We start from the raw sequence: 19,273 nt of genomic DNA on the forward strand, positions 1-19,273 counted from the left end.
TTTTTCTCCTTTTGCCATCCAGAGCTTAGGGCCGCCCTAGAAACTTGGTCTAGGGGGAGGAGCAGCCTTGAAAGGTGATGTAATCAGCTTGCTTCCTCTCTCCACCCTCAAAACTCCACCCCTGAGCAGATTCCTTCTGGACTCCTGTGCACATTGCTGCTAGGGAGATAGTTTCTTGTTTAGATAAAATCTTTTGATAAAAGCTTATAGGAATTAGGTATCAAGGCTGTCCATCTCCTTGGTAGCTCTAGTTGATATTTTAACAACCAGCCCATTGCTTTTATTTTCACTTTTTCCTCCATTCATCTCGACTACTTGGAAGCTTAACCCTACTTCAGTTTCCAGAGGTGGAAAATCAGTCAAACCTCAGTTGTGCTTTAAGACTAGGAGGCTTTTGGGTTTGTGTGTGTGAGCTTGTGTGTATATATGTGTGGGTTTGGGGATATTGGAAAAACAAAAGGGCTTGTAACTTGGAATAGACAATTGGGGCCTAATGACATTTTTGCTCAGGAACCAGTCCTTGGGCCTCCTGCTTTGGTTGCTCTGTAATGAGAATCTGGGGGAGGTTGGGTACTTTCAGGACTTTCCTTCTAAATCACCCTTATTCCCACCTCTCAGTTCGGGGATAAACTCTTTGTATTCAGTCCTGTGTCACGTTCTCCAGTTGCTTAGTTCCTGTACATTGGTGCTAGAATGAGAAGTGAATCTTTAGGAAAGGAGGCGGCAGTTGTAAACTCAAGGCAGGGGGAATCAAGCTACGGTTTCTGGTAAGCAAAACATTTCTGGTATTACATTTCACAACCTTCATTTCTTTTTTCCAAAGAGCCACCTTTTTTGAATTTCTTTTTCTTTCCCTTCTAAAAGAAATTCCTTTAGCATTAACGGAAAAATAATGTCCTCTTCATTTTTCTACTTGTGAAGTGCTGTTGCAGTGGTGCATGTTGAAAGCCATGCCCTATCTGAGGGTGGTATTGGGTGTCTGGTTCTTTTCTTATCTCTTCCCAACTTTTTCAGTCAAATCTTCAACAGACTGTCCATATAACTTTTGTTTTTTTAAAGTCCTGAAATGAAGTGTGGACATTCTGGACGGAATTGAAAAACCCTTTTATATAACTGTCCTGTGAGACTTAAGGCTAATTTTTTACTGGGTTCACCTTCTCAACTTACTTAACTTCTGGTTTGGATGGGAGGGACTCTTCCATGTGTCTATTGACCACAAGTCTTTTTTTTTTTTTTTTTTTTTTTTTTTTTTATCTTTTAAGCAGTTTGCCATGTACTTCTGCAGCATACCTACTTGGGAGCTGAACATTCCACCCATTGGGGTTCCTGATCTCTAGTGAGCAGGGGATTAATAAAGAAGATCTTCCTTAACATGGGAGATGGGAAGCAAGGTCTACTAGGGAAACCAGATCCATCCAGAGAACCTTGGAGAACCTGATCCTTATAGTTTGTGGCTAGAGTTCTGTTCTGGAATCCTTTCCTATTTGTGGGAAAGGTGTATGTGATTTTGCACATCTTTATTGAAAAGCAAATAAGCTCATATGCCAGGTTTTCAAATTGACTGAGGGATAGGGGCCTACACTTACAGGAAGGATAGGAACTCGTGAATCACCTGAGGGACATAATTCAGTCAACTGTTGAGTCCATTAGGAAATACCTAAACAACAAAGAAAAACAGCATTTTCATTTCTAGAAGTGCTAAGGCCTTAACATAAACATGGGATTCTTCTTACTAAAAGATGATAGTGCTCTGGCTTGCATAGAATTTTTTCCTGAACCACTTCAGTCCTGTTTAATTGGTGATGGGTGTAGAATAACTTTTGCCAAGGTTGATATTTTTTCACTTAATCATAATAGCCCTCAAGATTCATTTTGGAGGCAGGTGTATGAGTTTTATCTCATAAGTAGAAAAATTCCCCAGTGCCTTGCATCAGTAGTACTTGGCTCTGCCTTCAACATCTTCCATAAAGAAAGCCTAACTTACGACAAGGTAAAGAAAGACCAGAGGGTTGCATCCTGCACCTAACCCCTCTTATGTATCTGCTACCTTCAAGGAACTTAGCTCATTAAAAGCATTTTTCTGGATTATTCCTGGTTCCAGAAATAGACCCAGACCCAGATGACACTTTCAAACTTTCATTCCAGGCCAGATCTGGAATGACCTGGTCATTGCTCCTACCTTCCTTAACTCAGTCACCTTCTGTATTGGAGGACTATGCCAGGAATATTGGACTTTTCATATTTTCCAGAATATACTGATTTCAAAGTAAGGAAAGTAGGGTGTAAGACACTTTGGAATCCTTTACTTTGAGTAAAAACTGCCTGAGGGAAAACCACCATGAGAAAATCCACTTAACATTTTATCACATGATTGGTGCTCATGAGACAAAATTCAAAATTTTAGTTATTTTCCAAAATGTAATAGTGGGAAATGAATATCTAACATTTATTTTGTCTCCTTGCTTCCTTGACTGTTATGTCTTTTATTCTTGTTTATACAAATGGAAATTCAAAAGTATCTGGGTCCCATTTCTAGCAGAGGTCACTGAACACAGTTTAGCTTTGTACTCATTGGTCCATTTTCCTTTCTATGAGTGAATATTCTCTCTTAATTGAAGGAACATTTGATTTCAGGTGACATTTTTTAAGTTCCTGAACCAGTAAGGGGTAGCAAGCCTATTGGCTTGGCTTTGTACTTGGATATGAAAAAAGGGGTTCTCCAAGGTTTAAGTATACTCATCTCTGGCTTTGAATCAATGGAGTCAGCTGTGTTCAGGGGGCACCAGTTTGAAGTGATGTTTAATTCAAGACTTTTTATCAGATTGCACTTAATTTGGTTTGGGATTTAATGGTAGGTGTGCATGTATGTATATGTAGGTAACATTTAAAAAATTTCTTAGTCTCTTGCATATGATATAGTATACCTGGGCCCTTTCATTGCTTTTCCAGTCCCCACCAGATGGGAAATTCATTTTTACATATTCCTTTATCATACTACTCACCTTTAATTTATTATCATGTAATCTTATTACATGGAAAAATTCCTTTCTCTTTGTGTAAAAATTCATCGATTTGGCCCACAAACTTCTAAACTTTTCCAAAATTCTTGAATTTTTTTTTTCCTCTGACCCCAGGTTCTACTTGTCCTTATGGAAGTTCCAGGGCAGCGGTGGCGGCAACAGCAGCAGCAGCAGCAGCAGCAGCAGCAGCAACAACAACAGCAACAACACAGTTAACCTAGTTTTGCTCACTTAGCATTTCTTAACAACCTGTCCTTTCCCTGTGTTCAGTCCACAGGTCATGGATCTCCAGAACAAGATTGTACCACTACCCTTTCGTTTCTGGGCTGCTGCCTTCCTGCTGCTGTGGCTGCTGCTTTCCTAGGTTGTTAGGACCTACATTTAGAAATTGACCATTTTGGGGAAAGGGGGGAACTAAAAGGTTGAGATTATTGTGCTACTTTTTCATTGTTGGTTTGAGAACAAATATAACTAATTTGCATTATCTTATAAGAAGCCAGTTCCCTTTACTGCCCAAAGTATAGTCATCTTTGTAAAATAATAGGTTTTTTTCATCCAATCACAGTGTTGCCTCTGTAATCTTTACTAGATGCAGAGTCATCTTTTCTCCTTTCTACCAGAATCGAATGTTTATAAAGGTAGTATGGATAAAACTCCCAGTTAGAACCATATGGATTTTAAATTACGTCTGTGGAAGTTTGGTTCTCCTTAAAAATTGCTTCACACTTCTGTCCCTTCCATGATAAGAGTTTAGCTTTTAACTAACTACTCTTTCAACCTGGTCTAAAGTAGCTGCTTAAAATTTAATGGCATTTTTCCAGTTTTTAGCTTTGTTGCAGTCTTAATGGCTCCATGATTTTTAGTTTTAGGCCTTTCTTGAAGATCCTGGACAATGGTTGTAGTTTTTGAAAGTAGAGGATCAGATTTGCATCTTTGCTTTTAGAAATCACAAGCCATGTTTTTCTTGGAAACAATAAAAACTTGTGCGGGTGTTTGATCAGCGTGTGACATTCAAGGTTTAGGAGGACCTGCTCTACTTCCTCTGCATCCTTTTGACAACATTTCTGGGAGCTACCCTCACATCTTGGGGGTGAATTCTTGTTCCATGTTTTGTTTCCTTCTCTACCACCTGCACTTCAGCTGACACATATCCTGCCACTTGTGGTGATTGTGACTCTTAAAGCATTGAGATAGAAAGGAACTGACTCTTACAAGATATGTACCCCCAAACACCCAAGATTAATCCAGTTCAAGTTTTGGGATTTTTTTTTTTAGGCCAATTTTGTCAGTAAGGGAGGTAGCTTAACAATGAGCAAAAATAAAATCCTTGTGAAGTTAAACATCTTGTTACAGGAATTGAAGTCTGTCTTCTAATCAAGTGAAGTCCAGCTATCTTAGGAAGGATGTAACTGGGAATGAAAGACACATGAGCTACCCAGCCCTCAATTTTAATTGTCTTCTCATTCAATCATGTATTAACCCCATGCTTAACTTGCCACAACTTTTCTCAGTGATGATGGTCTATTTTACTTACCTAGAAAATACTGTATTCTATATTAATTGGTATGTTTTGTCAAATACAGTGATGGCATATTGGAACTGTCCTTGCCATCCATTTATTCTGTGGGTTTGTTTTTCCTCTAGAAACCACAATCATGGGTTCAGGTCCCATAGACCCCAAAGAGCTTCTTAAGGGCCTGGATAGCTTCCTGAACCGAGATGGGGAAGTCAAGAGTGTGGATGGGATTTCCAAGATCTTCAGGTGAGTCTGTATCCTCCTTTGGATTAATTATGAGTAGAAGATTCTATGCATTGTAGTATGACTACCGTTGAGACTGCAGAACTGTATGTCCTAGAGAAGACAGGAGACTAAGTGGAAAAAGATTCAAATCCAGTGATTATAGGATAAGTACAGAAGATGATTTCTTGATGTCTGCTCATAATGGTCCCCCAAGATTTGGATAGCCATAGTCCCAGAGGAGTCATGCTTTAGAAGGAGAGCAGGGGAGCCTGGTGACAGAATTCTTGGTTGTTTGGGTCATTTTTTCACCTACCCTAAAAGTCATTTTCCTGGGAAAATCAAATAACAAACCGTTCTTGAATAGAATACAGAGGTTTGGTTTGTGAGAGCTGGATGCTTCACCTAGAAGCAGAATCAGATATATCCTACATGTTAGGGAAGGAATGATGTCCATGTCCCCAAATCAGAGAATTTAGTGCCGCCTCAATTGTCTTCCATCCTTGTATGGGTTTCCATGTCACCTGGGATTCACCTAGTCTTCCTCGAGGCCTGCGTGGCTTTCCACCTCTGAAGCAAAGACTGTTATCACGAGTCTTTAGGAACTCAGCTGGCTAGACTCTTCTGCTAGACCCTGCTCCCTTTCTAACTCTTAATTCATTTCCTGCAGCCTGATGAAAGAAGCACGGAAGATGGTGAGTCGATGCACTTATTTGAACATTCTCCTGCAGACCCGTTCATCCGAAATACTGGTCAAGTAAGTGGGTGTCTGGGTGGCTGAACTGGGAAGAAGTAGTTAGAAGATAGGGGAGGTGAGGCTTGTGGTTCTTAGGTCATTGATGATGGACTAGGACTGTGGGATAATGTAGCTTCAAAACCCAGGAAGGACTTATAGACTCTACTCCTACCTGCCTGCAGGTTTATTGATGTTGGTGGCTACAAGCTTCTTAACAATTGGCTGACATATTCAAAGACAACCAACAACATTCCCCTCCTCCAGCAAATTCTGCTGACCCTCCAGCACCTACCGCTCACTGTGGATCATCTCAAGCAGGTACCTTTGGTCTTAGCAACCCTGTTTCTTCCTTTTTGGGTTACCCTGATAAGTGAAAAACTCACACCAATTCTAGTATGGCTGTTGTCTGGGGCTTGTGAGATAGAAAAAAAAATAGGAGTTTGGAATTGGAAGATTTGGTTTGAATTGATCTCCTTTGATAGGTGTGTGGCTTGGGACACTTTATGTCTAAATCTCAGTTTATCTATAAAGTGGGAATAATTATACCTATCTCACTTGGTTGTCCTAAGAATTAAGAAAGAATATGTCCATAAAGCTTTTGTAAAAGGTACAATATCAATGTTAGTCACAGTTAAGGGACTATGGAGGAATTTTAAGTTTGTAGGAGTGTTAGCTCTGTGTGAACTTATTTTCCTCCTTGTGTTTACCTTTCTGCTATTCCCATATCTCGTAGAACAACACTGCTAAACTGGTGAAGCAACTGAGCAAGTCAAGTGAGGATGAAGGTAGGGTGTCTGTCATGGACTTTGTTCCATTATTTCCATATAATTACTTTCATTTCTCTCCCCATCTTTAGGTTGTCTTTTACTCCTGCCTACTTTCTACTTCACCTGGCTTTTCTCTTGGATTGCAAGTTTGAGGCCAACCTTAGCAACTTAGTGAGATATCCCGTCTCACAATAAAATTTTTAAAAAAGGATTGAGAATGCACCTCAGTGATAAAATGCCCCTGGGTTTAATTCCCAGTCAAAAAAAAAAAAAAGAATTTAATATTCTAACTTGTCCCCTATCTCTTATTCTAAATTCCAAATAAAAATATCCATTTCCCCACTATTGGATATGAGATAAGGTGCCGCACTTCAACTGGAAGCTGATTCTTCACTTGGTAGAAAAGGCATACACTTAAAATTCTTGGGAAGCCAAGTGTGATGGTGCACTCCTATAATTCCAACTACTCCGGAGACTGAGAAAGGAAGATTATTGATTTGAGGCCAGCCTGGAAAACCTAGTGAGACCCTCTCTCAAGATAAAATAAGGGCTGAAAGTATGCCTAGCAGTAGAGCACTTGGGTTCAATCCCTATTACAGGGAAAAAGAAAAATTCTTGGAGGACATATTGTTATCTTAGAGTAAGTGGTAGCCATTTACTTCTTTTTCCTAAATAAATATAGCATATTTTGGAACATTCAATATCTGTTTTCCTAACAGTAATTATGCTAGTTCTGCCAATACATATATTCCTGGAGAGCATGGGCAAAATCTTGACTCTTAGAGTATATCATAGTTCTGCTAGTGACAGATTCTTTCCTTTTCTAAGACAAAGGGTTCAGAGCTCATGGCAAGGACTATGTAGTTTAGGCTTGAAGACAAAGTTTGACTCCAGAAAGTCACTACTTTTCAAGGTTTATAGTTTCTGTTATGTTTACCCAGGCCTAAATCAGGAGCACAAAACTCTAGTTTCCCACCAACTGAGCAATATTTTATCAGAGCAGTAATTCTTGTACCTATTCTTATAAAAATCCAGGATTGCTCTTTGTAGGAAATTATTTGCTAGGTTCTCTGGTAAGAGGCTTTGGCCTATTGGATGTCACGGGAGCATGTAAGCCTGTCTCAAGTTCTTAGCTATAGAAAAAAGCACTGGGAGCACCTCTCCAAGGTAAAAGGTCCCAGTTTGCTTTTAACTCACATTATTGTGTAAATGAAGAAATATTCCCTGGTTTTCCATCCCCCCACTCCCCATGCTGGAGAGCAAACCTAGGTCCTTGTACGTGATAGGCAAGTGCTATACCACCCTAACCCTAGTTAATTGATTTAAAAGCCATTATCATTAATATCATTCTAGGAAAAAAAGCTTGCCTAGAAAATCTTTTAGAAGTTTGTTTTTTGGGCATCTCATGTTCTTAAAAGTCTGGGTTACGTGTTCTGTGGCACAGTTTTTCCCAGTAGTTTTTCATACAGCCCATTTTCTGTTACTAGGAAAATAGTAATAATTGCTGAATTATCACTAAATTATTTATTATATCATTCACTTGCAGAGCTCCAAAAATTGGCCTCAGTCCTTGTCAGTGACTGGATGGCTGTCATTCGTTCCCAAAGCAGTACCCAGCCTGCTGGTAAGCTCCTTAATCTTTTATCCCTTTTATTTATTTCATTCCCACTAAGACGTGGCCTTGGGGTGCCCCTTGTCTGCTCCACCCCTGACAGTCTTTCCTTTATCTAAATGAAATCCTTTTTTACTTTGTTTTTCCATGATAGAGAAAGATAAGAAAAAACGTAAAGAGGAGGGAAAGAGTCGAGCCACTCCTCCTGAACGACCTTTGACTGAGGTGAAGGCTGAGACCAGGGCTGAAGAGGTCCCAGAGAAGAAGAAGGAGAAACCCAAGTCTCTTCGAACCACAGCACCAAGTCATGCTAAGTTCCGTTCCACTGGTAAGACTGTTGACTAGCCTCACAGGGAGGGCCTCTGGGTGCATACACAGCTGTAACATCATGGAATAGTTCCATTTGTGATGTGAAAGAAGGAAGTCACTGGAGAAGCTGGGGTTAGGGGTCTGCTTCTATAGGGTGGGACAGTCAGGGTTAGGGTTAGGGTTAGGGTTAGGGGATGGGTTGAACTGACAATAATACATTTCTCCCCAAGGACTAGAGCTGGAGACACCATCTTTGGTACCTGTGAAGAAGAACGCCAGTACAGTGGTAGTTTCTGACAAGTATAACCTCAAACCCATCCCCCTCAAGCGCCAGAGGTATGGACCTGTTGTAGGTTTCTGAATGGTTGGGACACACAGGAGAAAAAGAAGGGGTAAATCAGATGTTATTGACTGCTCCTCTTCCCACAGCGCCACAACTACTCCAGGAGATGCTGCCCCTCCTGCAGAGAAGAAGTATAAGCCCCTCAACACAACACCCAATGCCACCAAAGAGATCAAAGTGAAGATCATCCCTCCACAGCGTGAGTTCAAAGCAGGGAATTGGGAGCAAGCTCTTCTCCTTGGAATGAATGTCCTGAGAGGGAAAGGATTTTCATTTTTCCCCCTTCTATTGTTTTGTTTTACTTACCTCTGATTTCTTGGTGTGCTTTAATGTTTGCACCTATGGAACTCCATTTTCTTAGAGTTACTTAGGAGTAATGTTAGAAATTAGGTACGGATGCTTCTGTTCAGTGACTGGTCATGGGTACAACTTCCTTGTAGGATGATCTTACATGTTCACAGGGATTTACTTCATTGGTTTCCTGTGCTCTAATGCCTGCACAAAACCATGCCTTGCATTCCAAAAGAAAGATGGAATAACCTCAGAAATTTTCTATGTGAACCGTTTTGCATGTGCTCCTAAGTGACCTTGAACTTTTTGTGACCTAAATGGATGCAAAGTCTCCATCAGCTCATCTTTGTCCTAAGCTTTGTATGAACAGGACTGTAAAGGACGTCTGATGATTCCATTTTATACTCTTTTCTCTTGTAGCTATGGAGGGCCTGGGCTTTCTGGATGCTCTCAATTCGGCCCCTGTTCCAGGCATCAAAATTAAAAAGAAGAAGAAGGTGCTGTCACCTACTGCTGCCAAGGTATGGGCCCTAAGAAGTGAGTTTCAGTGACAGAGTACAAAAGATCCAGAAGAAGAAAGGACACAGCATCAAGGAGCTGTTGGGTCAGATAGCAGAAAGAGTTTGGTCTCAGATGTAGAGTAGGGAGTAGGACTGTAAAAGCAAGAGGCCTCCTTTATAGTGCCTATTGGGCATCTTGCCTTAGATCCTGAACTAATTGCTTTGCCTTGAACTTGGCTTCCTGTCAGCTCATTAACTTTTTTTCTTTCTTAATAGCCAAGCCCCTTTGAAGGGAAAACAAGCACAGAACCAAGTGCAGCCAAACCTTCTTCCCCAGAACCAGCGCCCCCTGCTGAGACAATGGACATAGACCGCCCGGGCACCCCAGTGCCACCTGTTGAAGTCCCTGAGCTCATGGATACAGGTAATCTGGAAGACTGATTTGGGCTTGATGGTTTTCTGAAAGGAAGGATTTGGATCTGAAACCTCTCCTGCTTTTAGCCTCTTTGGAACCAGGAGCTCTGGATGCAAAACCAGTGGAAAGCCCCGGAGATCCTAGCCAGCTGACCCGGAAGGGAAGGAAAAGGAAAACTGTGACATGGCCTGAGGAGGGCAAACTAAGAGAATATTTCTATTTTGAACTGGATGAAACTGAACGAGGTAAGACACTAAGTTTCCTGTGTAATAGATGTGTATAGGGACTTTTTCAAGAACTCAGTTGTGTTTACTTTTCTCCTTCTCTTTTTTTCTCTTGTCAACAGTAAACGTAAACAAGATCAAGGACTTTGGTGAGGCAGCTAAAAGAGAGATATTGTCAGACCGACATGCATTTGAGACGGCCCGGCGTCTAAGTCATGATAACATGGAGGAGAAGGTGCCCTGGGTGTGCCCTAGGCCCCTGGTTCTGCCCTCACCTCTTGTCACCCCTGGAAGCAACAGCCAAGAGCGATACATCCAGGCTGAGCGGGAGAAAGGGATACTTCAGGAGCTCTTCCTGAACAAGGAGAGGTAAGCAGAGATGTTTATGTCCTGAGATGTGGAGTTCTTGCACTCCTAAGAGGATTGTGACCTGGGAAATTAAGAAGTGGGTAGAGCTGGGTGCAGTGGTGCATACCTGTAATCCCAGTGGCTCAGGAGGCTTAGGCAGGAGGATCATCAGTTCAAAGACAGCCTCAACAACTTAGCAAGACCCTGTCTCTAAACAAAAAATATAAAAAGAACTAGGAACTAGGGATGTGGCTCAGTGGTTAAGCGTCCCTGGGTTCAATCCATGATACCAAAAAAAAAAAAAAGAAGAAGAAGAAGAAGAAAAAGGGGTTAGAAGCTAGAAAGAACTTCAAAGACCTAAATAAATATTATTCTTTTTCTTCTCTTCCATTGCCTACGGTATTCCTGATAGTCCTCATGAGCCTGATCCTGAGCCCTATGAACCCATACCTCCTAAACTCATTCCGCTAGATGAGGTGAGTTTCAGTGGCACATGATGACAGTGGGTGGCGATGGTGGGTGACAAAAGAAGTTGTGATGATCATTGATTTCCATGCATTTTTCATGTAAGGATGTCTCTGCATTCTTTTTTTTTTTTTTTTTTTTTTCCATCAATGTTGATTTCTCTCTTCTTCTCTTAGGAATGTTCCATGGATGAGACCCCGTATGTTGAAACCCTGGAGCCTGGGGGGTCAGGTGGCTCACCTGATGGGGCTGGAGGCTCCAAGCTGCCTCCAGTTCTAGCCAATCTTATGGGAAGCATGGGTGCTGGGAAAAGCCCCCAAGGGCCTGGAGGAGGAGGCATCAATGTCCAGGAGATTCTTACCTCTATCATGGTATGAGCCCTCCTCCTCTTTAAATTCCTATGGAACCTCCCTAAGTCTTTTCTTCTGTCTCCCATTCTCTTTACCCCGGGTTTTCCAGTCTTCCCACTTTCCTCCTAAATATTAGCTCTTTCTGTACCAGTTGTTACCCTTGAATTTTATTGACTTTGGCCTCTTGCCTTCTTAATCCTTACAGGGCAGCCCAAACAGTCATCCCTCAGAGGAACTACTGAAACAGCCAGACTATTCAGACAAGATCAAGCAGATGTTGGGTAATCTTCAGGGCTAGTCCCAGGGTCCTGGGGGAGGAAGCCTCCCGTGGAGTTGAGGGAAGCAGGGTTTCATGGACATCAAAAGCACAGGACTGGGCTGGGGATATGGCTCAGTTGGTAGAGTGCTTGCCTTGCAAACACAAGGCCCTGTGTTCAATCCCCAGCACCGCAAAAAAAAAAAAAAAAAAAATCACAGGTCTGTTGCCACTAGGCAAGAAATGGGAGGGGAAGAGTGGACAGAGTATTACTCTGCCAGGTTGGTCTGAGAGGTCAGTTGGGCACACCTACATAGGCAGCCATGCCATTTTTCTAGAATCTTCTTCCTGACTTTTACTCTTTTTAATTAACAGTGCCACATGGACTTCTAGGTCCTGGTCCAATAGCCAATGGTTTCCCACCAGGAGGCCCTGGGGGTCCCAAAGGCATGCAGCACTTCCCCCCTGGGCCTGGGGGACCTATGCCAGGTAGGTGGTGAGTGAGGGGTTGGAGTGGGCTTATTTGCTTAAGTGACAACAGTATAGCAGTGACTAGAAGGTGAGACGCAGTTTAGTTTGGGAGATTACAGTTCTTCACTGTAACAGGTAGCTGATACTCTGTCTCTTCTTTTTCTTCCCTAACAGGTCCCCATGGAGGCCCTGGTGGACCAGTGGGTCCACGTCTTCTGGGCCCCCCACCCCCTCCCAGGGGTGGTGATCCCTTCTGGGATGGCCCAGGTGACCCCATGCGGGGTGGCCCAATGCGGGGGGGTCCAGGACCTGGTCCTGGACCATACCATAGAGGCCGAGGTGGCCGAGGAGGAAATGAGCCACCACCGCCACTTCCATTCCGAGGGGCCAGAGGAGGTCGCTCTGGAGGAGGACCTCCAAATGGACGAGGGGGTCCTGGTGGGGGTATGGTTGGAGGTGGTGGGCATCGTCCTCATGAAGGCCCCGGTGGGGGCATGGGCAGCAGCAGTGGACATCGTCCTCATGAAGGCCCCGGCGGGGGAATGGGCAGTGGCAGTGGACATCGTCCCCATGAAGGCCCTGGCAGTGGCATGGGTGGTGGCAGTGGCCATCGTCCTCATGAAGGCCCTGGTGGAGGAATGGGCAGTAGTCATCGTCCCCATGAAGGCCCTGGTGGAGGAATGGGCAGTGGACATCGTCCCCATGAAGGCCCCGGTGGTGGCATGGGTGGTGGCAGTGGACATCGCCCCCATGAAGGCCCCGGTGGTGGCATGGGTGCCAGTGGTGGACATCGCCCCCATGAAGGCCCTGGTGGGAGCATGGGTGGAAGTGGTGGCCATCGCCCCCATGAAGGCCCTGGACACGGGGGACCCCATGGCCACCGACCACATGATGTTCCTGGTCACCGAGGCCATGATCATCGAGGGCCACCTCCTCATGAGCACCGTGGCCATGATGGCCCTGGCCACGGGGGAGGAGGCCACCGAGGGCATGATGGAGGCCACAGTCATGGAGGAGGTAAGGATACACTCTGCCCTCCGTGTGGGTTTTTGTGTTCCATATGTTTCTGGGTGGTTAGGGGAAAGATAGAACATGTGAGGTTTCCCGGTCATTTTGACTTCCCAGTATGCATGGCAGTTTCTACCTTCTGCACATTCCCCAAAATGCTCAAGATACGATGGTCTCTCTGAAGATTGTCCTCAGGATGTTGTGAACTGGGGTGGTGAGGGTGGCATTGACTTCGTAGACATTTCCTGTTTGACCATTTTGCCATCATTTTCCTACAGATATGTCAAACCGCCCTGTCTGTCGACATTTCATGATGAAGGGCAACTGCCGCTATGAGAACAACTGTGCCTTCTACCACCCGGGTGTCAATGGGCCCCCCCTGCCCTAGGGACCACCTGCCAACCCCGCCCACATGCCCCCCTGTGGACTGCAGCCTTGCTCCTTCCATCCTGTTATGGCTTCTGTGAGGCCCAATTTCCCCTTTCCCCAGCTGATGAGGAGCCGGCCCCCTCAGTTCCCACCTGTTTGGGTTCCTGGGGATTTTCTGATCACTGGTGCGCATTGATGTACATATTTTCCTCCAGTCTGGGGAGGAGAGAGACTGGACACATTCTGTAACCTGGACTGCTGAAGAGGAGACCCAGTTGGCTTCACTTTATGAGGAGATTCGCCCTGTGTCCCAAACCCCATTCCAGTATTACCCCTAATGCCTGAGAACCTAAAGCTGGTTATCCTGGAGAACACCTCTACTCTCCTATTGTGGGTCCTCCACATGCACACAGAACTCAGACATGGGATCCGCTGCACTTAGGAATATCATCCCAGCCAAGTTCATTATTCCTCATGGGGTGGGGAGATGGTAGGGGTATTATATATCCCACTGCACTGAGGGCTCAATCAGGCTGGATTTGAGTTCTGAAACACATCATCCCCATTCCTGCCCCAACTTGGGCTTTATATTCTTGAGTTCTTTCTCAAGACTTTGCAACTTTCTTTCTACACCCAAGTTTGCATCATGGGTCTGCTAGGTTCGATGATGGCAAATTTATGTCTGCATCTATCCAGTGAAAGTTTTATCTGGCAGAGGTGTGGCCCGTGGTGTCGGTCTGCCCTTGCCAACCTGCTGTTCTGGAGACTTCATAAAACACTTCAGTGAGACCAACTTTTCATCAATTTAAGCCCACTATGCTGGGCCTGACAGTCACACTACATGCACTGCCTTTGGGAGTTTGCTTGCTCCTTACCCCCACTTGGAACCTTGTCAGTGTGAGACTTCCAGCAATCTTGCCCTGTCAGCCACCTCTGAATCCCCACCAGGTGCTTCCTGGGTGGATTCAATAAGATGATTTTTGCCCCTTCCCAGTCCTTCCCTTCACCTGTCTTGGCATCAGTTGTTTTCTATGAAAACAGTGGATTGGTTGGGTTTTGTGCAGGGTCTTTGGTTAGAGCCACAATGGATTTGAGGATGAGTATTTCTTTTTCTTTTGGTTTTGTATATTTTGTACATTAATAATAAACAGTGGAAAGAGAAGCAGCTTATTTAACCCCTGGTGTGTTTGGACTCTTGTTTAAAAAAAAAAAAAAATCTGGGGCTAACAAATGGTGGTTTGGAGTTACTTGGCATTTGCCCGCTCCTTCACCAGAGCAGCAAGGACCAGTAGGGAATTATAATCCAGCACTTTGCTGCTGCATGCCTCTCAAATGTGCAATTGTGCACCTTATGATTTGGTTTAATCTCATGGAGCTGCAGGTTGGTGCTGAGTGACTCTAATCTGCCATCTTTCTCTCCCCTATCTTAAATACTTAAAATATTTTTAAAAGGTATTATCTGTTTTAAGTACATTTTCTAAGCCTTTATGGAATCTTTTTCAGTCCTTTGGAGCTAACATTTGTTCTACCTTCAAGTCACAGAGTTGGTATTAAATATTGAAGGAATATAGTTGTCCTTCCAAATCTTGTGGCAGGAGTCTGTGTGTGGGGTGATTCCAGTACCCTCCCAACTCCCATGTACATACCAAAATCCAAGCATGCTCAACTCACACAAAATGACAGTTGCATATAATCTATGCACATCCTCCTGTATTTGAGATCATCTATAGATTATACTTAATACACTGTGAATCCTACATAAGCAGGTTTATAATAATGACAAAGTTCAATGGAATTATTTTTGGACAAATATTTTAAATCTACATTTGATTGAATCAGGATGTGGAACTCATGGATACAGAGGGTTAACCCTATTTTGAAACATACTAACTAATCCACCCAGGAAGCACTAACCCTATTTTGAAACATACTAACCCTATTTTGAAACACTAGGATAGAGTAGAACCCAGAGATCAACTCTGGGACCTTTAGGAGCCCAGAACTCCAGACTGCCAAAGGTAGGAAGTGTGGGCCTATCCGTTCTAGCTGAATCTACCAGCCTTGTGGAGCTTCTTAGGAAAGGAATGAAAGTGGAGAGTATCTACCTGGGGCAGGAAAATCCTACCGCAGTTTCTGGGGAAGGGGGGAAACAAAATCACTTATTATTGAGAGGTCAGTTTCAGTGGAGAAAGTGGAGAAGACAAAAGTGAAAGTGCTGGGCACCCATGGTATAATCCCAGTGATTCCGGAGGCTGAGGCAGGAGGATGACAAATTCAAGGCCAGTCTCAGTAATTTAGTGAGACCCTGTCTGAAAACAACAGGCTGGGGATGTGGTTCAGTGGTTAAGTGCCCCTGGATTCAATCTCTGGTACCAAAATTTTAAAAAGGCGGGGGAAGGGGAGCATTGAAACCTGCTTGTCCCAGAAAGCTCTGCAAGAGGGAAGAAATGGGCCTGCTTCTAGATGTAGGGTAGAATGATTTTTAGTTCTTCAAGACAGGTGTTAGATGAGGGCCTAGTTGATGGAATACAATTCCTAGGTTCTGCTATTCTTGAAATCAGAAAATTGAATATATTACATTGCAAGGAGTGGCGCAGAGATGGGGAAGATAGGGCCATTGGAGTGTGGGTCTTTTGGGGAACAATGGTCTTCGAATGACTTAGTGTTTATCCGAAGGACCTGACAGAAAACAAACAGTGGGTACAGCCATGTTTCTGATTGTATAGGTCTGGGGGAGATACTGAGACTTCACATTTCTAACATGTTCCCAGGTGCTGCTGATGCTGATTAGAAAATGCTGAGTACAGGGCTGGGATGCAGCTCAGTTGGTAGAGTGCAAACACAAGGCCATGGGTTCAATTCCCAGCACCACAAAAAAAAAAAAAAAAAAAAAGAAAGAAAGAAAATGCAGAGTACAGAACCCTAGACGGTGTCCTGTGATTTCAGGCACTGGCCACATGAGGGCAACTACTTCTTACATCTCAAAGGTCTCAAGACATTGAATAAAGCCAAGGCAGCTAGGATTCCCTTCCTGGTTTGTGAGGGATCAAGTCAGTCTATTGTTGCTCTGTCCACTGGCAGAGAAGGAAGGACCTATCATAGTCTAAGAACCAAATTTAAGTGAAATACCAAAGTACAAGGCTTAGGTGAAAAGTCAAATGAACTTGCCCCAACCTAGTGGCCACAACTTACTTGTGGCTCCCTCTACTGCCTATTTCTTACCTATCTCCTGTGACAAGCCACAAGTTTTTTTTTTTTGTTTTTTTTTTTTTTTAGGGTGCTGGGTATTGAACCCAGGGCCTTGTGCATGCGAGGCAAGCACTTTACCCACTGAGCTATATTCCCCAGCCCTTGACAAGAACTTTTAAACAGAGCTTATTTTTTCTATATTTTAAAAATAAGGGCTAGGAATAAAGCTCAGTGGGTAGAGTGCTTGCCTCGCAAGTACAAGGGCGACCTGGATTCAATCCCCAGCACTGCAAAAAAGGAGTTCAGTCATTTTTCTTTTAAAAATTCTTCATGAAAATCCAAAGGGACCTGTTACTATTTACTTATGTAAACATATGTAAAATAATTTCTTTTCCGGGCTGGGGAGATAGCTCAGTCGGTAGAGTGCTTGCCTTGTAAGGTTCGATCCCCAGCACCCAAAAAAAAAAAAAAAAAAAAAAAAAAAAAAATTCTTTTCTTTTCTCAAGGGGGGCAGGCTAAGTACCTCATCCATTTCACCATACCCACTGACCTGTTGAAGCTCTGCGGGTGTCTTTCTCCTGTCTCCTATTCTTCCTGCTTACTTCAGTTTTCCTCTCCAAAACATCCTCCCAATGTTAGACATTCTCTCTTTGTCAGCCCTTCCTTAGGCCCCAGGCTATCTCCAATTTGTGTGTGTGTGTGTGTGTGTGTGTGTGTGTGTATGAACCCAAGGGGCACTTTACCACTGAGTAACATTCCCAGACCTTTTTAGTTTTTGAGAAGGGTCTTGCTAAGTGGTTCAAGCTGGCCTCAAACTTGCATTCCTCCTGCCTCAGACTCCCAAGTCTCTGGAATTTCAATCTTGCACCACTGCACCAGGCTGCCTATCTCCAATTCTGAATCGTCATCATACTGTTTCTCAATCCTGCTTTTGGGCAGTGAACCTCATGTTGAAAAATCATACAATCCTACTCTCTAGGTCCAGTATAAATGATTAGCATTGGCTGAACACTTACTGTAGCTTGACAAACTTCTGAGTTTTTTGATTTTTGGGCACCAGACCTGCAGAGAAAGTGAATCCCATCCAAAGTGCCATTCCGCCTTCTATTCATGTAAAAATGCCTGAGTCCATCTGCCTTTCTTGAAGGAAGAGCATCTCCTCCTTTCCAAAGTAAGGCTGAAAGTATCTTCTAGCATCTCCTCTTCCTTTCCCCACCCTCACCAGTCTCTACCCAGAGGTCAGAGCACTTTTGTAAAGTGAGAACTAGATTAACTCACACTCCTGAACAGGACCAATGGGCTCCCATTGCCCCTATCATCATGTCCCAACTCCCTATCAAGGCATAGCACAAGGCCTTGTGTGTACTGGTCCCTGCTCTAGATCCAAGCTCAAACTCATTCTTTGACCATGTTAAACTCTTTCCAGTCTCAGGACCTTTGCACATTCTGTTCTCCTGAAGGCTTCTTTTCCTACTCATCTGGTTGTTTCCATCTGCACCTTTAGGCCTTGATTTTAATGTTACTTCCTCTGAGAAGCCTTCCCTCAACTCTTTTTTTTTTTTTTTTTTTTTGCGGTACTGGGGATCGAACTCAGGGCCTTGTGCTTGTAAGGCAAGCACTCTACCAGTTGAGCTATCTCCCCAGCCCTCCTTCCCTCAACTCTTAATGGAAAGATAACATTCCCCTCCACCCTTTTTCCTCTCCTAGCACCAGGTTTGTATCTTTTGATTGAGTTCCTATCTTTGTACTTTTGTGTGTGTGTGTGTGTGGTAGTGGGGTTTGAACTCAGGGGTGCTCTACCACTAAGCTGTATCTCCTGCCCTTTTTTTTTTTTTTTGATGCTAGGAATTGAATCCAGGGATGCTTTACCACTAAGTCCCCAGTCCTTTTTTTTTTTTTTTTTTGTTATTGTAGATGGACCTTTGTTTTATTTTTATGTGGTGATAAGGATTGAACCCAGTGCCTCACACGTGCTTAGGCAGGTGCTCTACCACTGAGTCCCAGTCCTCTTTTTATTTTGAGACAGGTTCTCAGTAAGTTGAAGCCTTCACTGAGTTGAGGCTGGACTTTAACTTTTAATCCTCCTGCCTTCCAAATCCTGAGCTCTATCTTTGTGCTTCTAACAGACTGCCAGGTAATGCTGCTGTTGGTTACATAAACCCCCTGACAACCAGTTCTAAGTGTCTTAGTTGTTGCATTCATTACTGGTCACACAAGGGCAGCTTCTTATAGTCCCAGGCCCCCTGTGAGTTCCCTAATGGCTACATGTTCCTCCCTATTTGTTTTTCGTACTGGGGATTGAACCCACAGGCACTTTACCACTGCGCCACATCCCCAGCCTTTTTTACTATTTAAGACAGGATCTCACTAAGTTGCTTAGGGCCTCCCTAAATTGCTGAGGCTGGCTTTGAACTTGTGATCCTCTTACCTGTCTCTGAAGTTGCCAGGATTACAGGCATGTTGCCATGCCTGGCTACTCCCTGGTTTTTCTTTTTTTTTAGGGTACTCAGTCTTCTCTAAAATGCCTCGTGTGTGTTCCTAAACAGTCCTGTTCTGGCTTTTATGCCCCTTTGGAATGCATCCTTTGGTCATCCTGCCATATTATACAGATTAATAAGGAAAACCAAGGACACTGGAGTAAGATAAATAAGGGCCATTATCCCAGTTCTACCCATTCACAGGTTGGGTAATGGGCAGTCTGTTTCCTCACTAGTAGAGTGTGGAGAATGACTACTTTATTAAAAAAAAATTCTGGAGCATGTCTGTAACCCCAGTAACTCTGGAACTTGAGGTTAGAGGGTAGCAAGTTCCATGCCAGCCTAGCCAACTTAACAAGACCCTGTTTCAAAATAAAATAAAAAG

General features: G+C 43.7%; 1 protein-coding gene across 2 annotated transcripts in view; it reads left to right on the forward strand.

The window, feature by feature from the left end:
- The window catches only part of Ppp1r10 (protein phosphatase 1 regulatory subunit 10), a 42,006-nt gene extending 27,615 nt beyond the window's left edge, over positions 1-14,391 (forward strand). The window contains exons 1-19 of one of the 2 annotated variants that reach the window (XM_047558233.1): positions 1,495-3,384; positions 4,665-4,782; positions 5,429-5,515; positions 5,677-5,812; positions 6,228-6,279; positions 7,808-7,885; positions 8,028-8,201; positions 8,413-8,518; positions 8,612-8,724; positions 9,237-9,337; positions 9,593-9,740; positions 9,818-9,976; positions 10,078-10,324; positions 10,716-10,779; positions 10,945-11,139; positions 11,324-11,399; positions 11,750-11,863; positions 12,020-12,862; positions 13,132-14,391. In XM_047558233.1, coding sequence (XP_047414189.1) covers positions 4,676-4,782; positions 5,429-5,515; positions 5,677-5,812; positions 6,228-6,279; positions 7,808-7,885; positions 8,028-8,201; positions 8,413-8,518; positions 8,612-8,724; positions 9,237-9,337; positions 9,593-9,740; positions 9,818-9,976; positions 10,078-10,324; positions 10,716-10,779; positions 10,945-11,139; positions 11,324-11,399; positions 11,750-11,863; positions 12,020-12,862; positions 13,132-13,241 — 2,910 coding nt within the window. In that variant the 5' untranslated portion in view covers positions 1,495-3,384; positions 4,665-4,675 and the 3' untranslated portion in view covers positions 13,242-14,391. Of the gene's footprint in view, positions 1-1,494; positions 3,385-4,664; positions 4,783-5,428; positions 5,516-5,676; positions 5,813-6,227; positions 6,280-7,807; positions 7,886-8,027; positions 8,202-8,412; positions 8,519-8,611; positions 8,725-9,236; positions 9,338-9,592; positions 9,741-9,817; positions 9,977-10,077; positions 10,325-10,715; positions 10,780-10,944; positions 11,140-11,323; positions 11,400-11,749; positions 11,864-12,019; positions 12,863-13,131 lie in introns of those variants that run through there. The other variant, XM_047558232.1, reaches the window with a different exon arrangement.
- Positions 14,392-19,273: the final 4,882 nt, after the last annotated feature.

This window comes from Sciurus carolinensis, chromosome 7 (assembly GCF_902686445.1).
Source record: "Sciurus carolinensis chromosome 7, mSciCar1.2, whole genome shotgun sequence".
Lineage (NCBI taxonomy): Eukaryota > Metazoa > Chordata > Mammalia > Rodentia > Sciuridae > Sciurus > Sciurus carolinensis.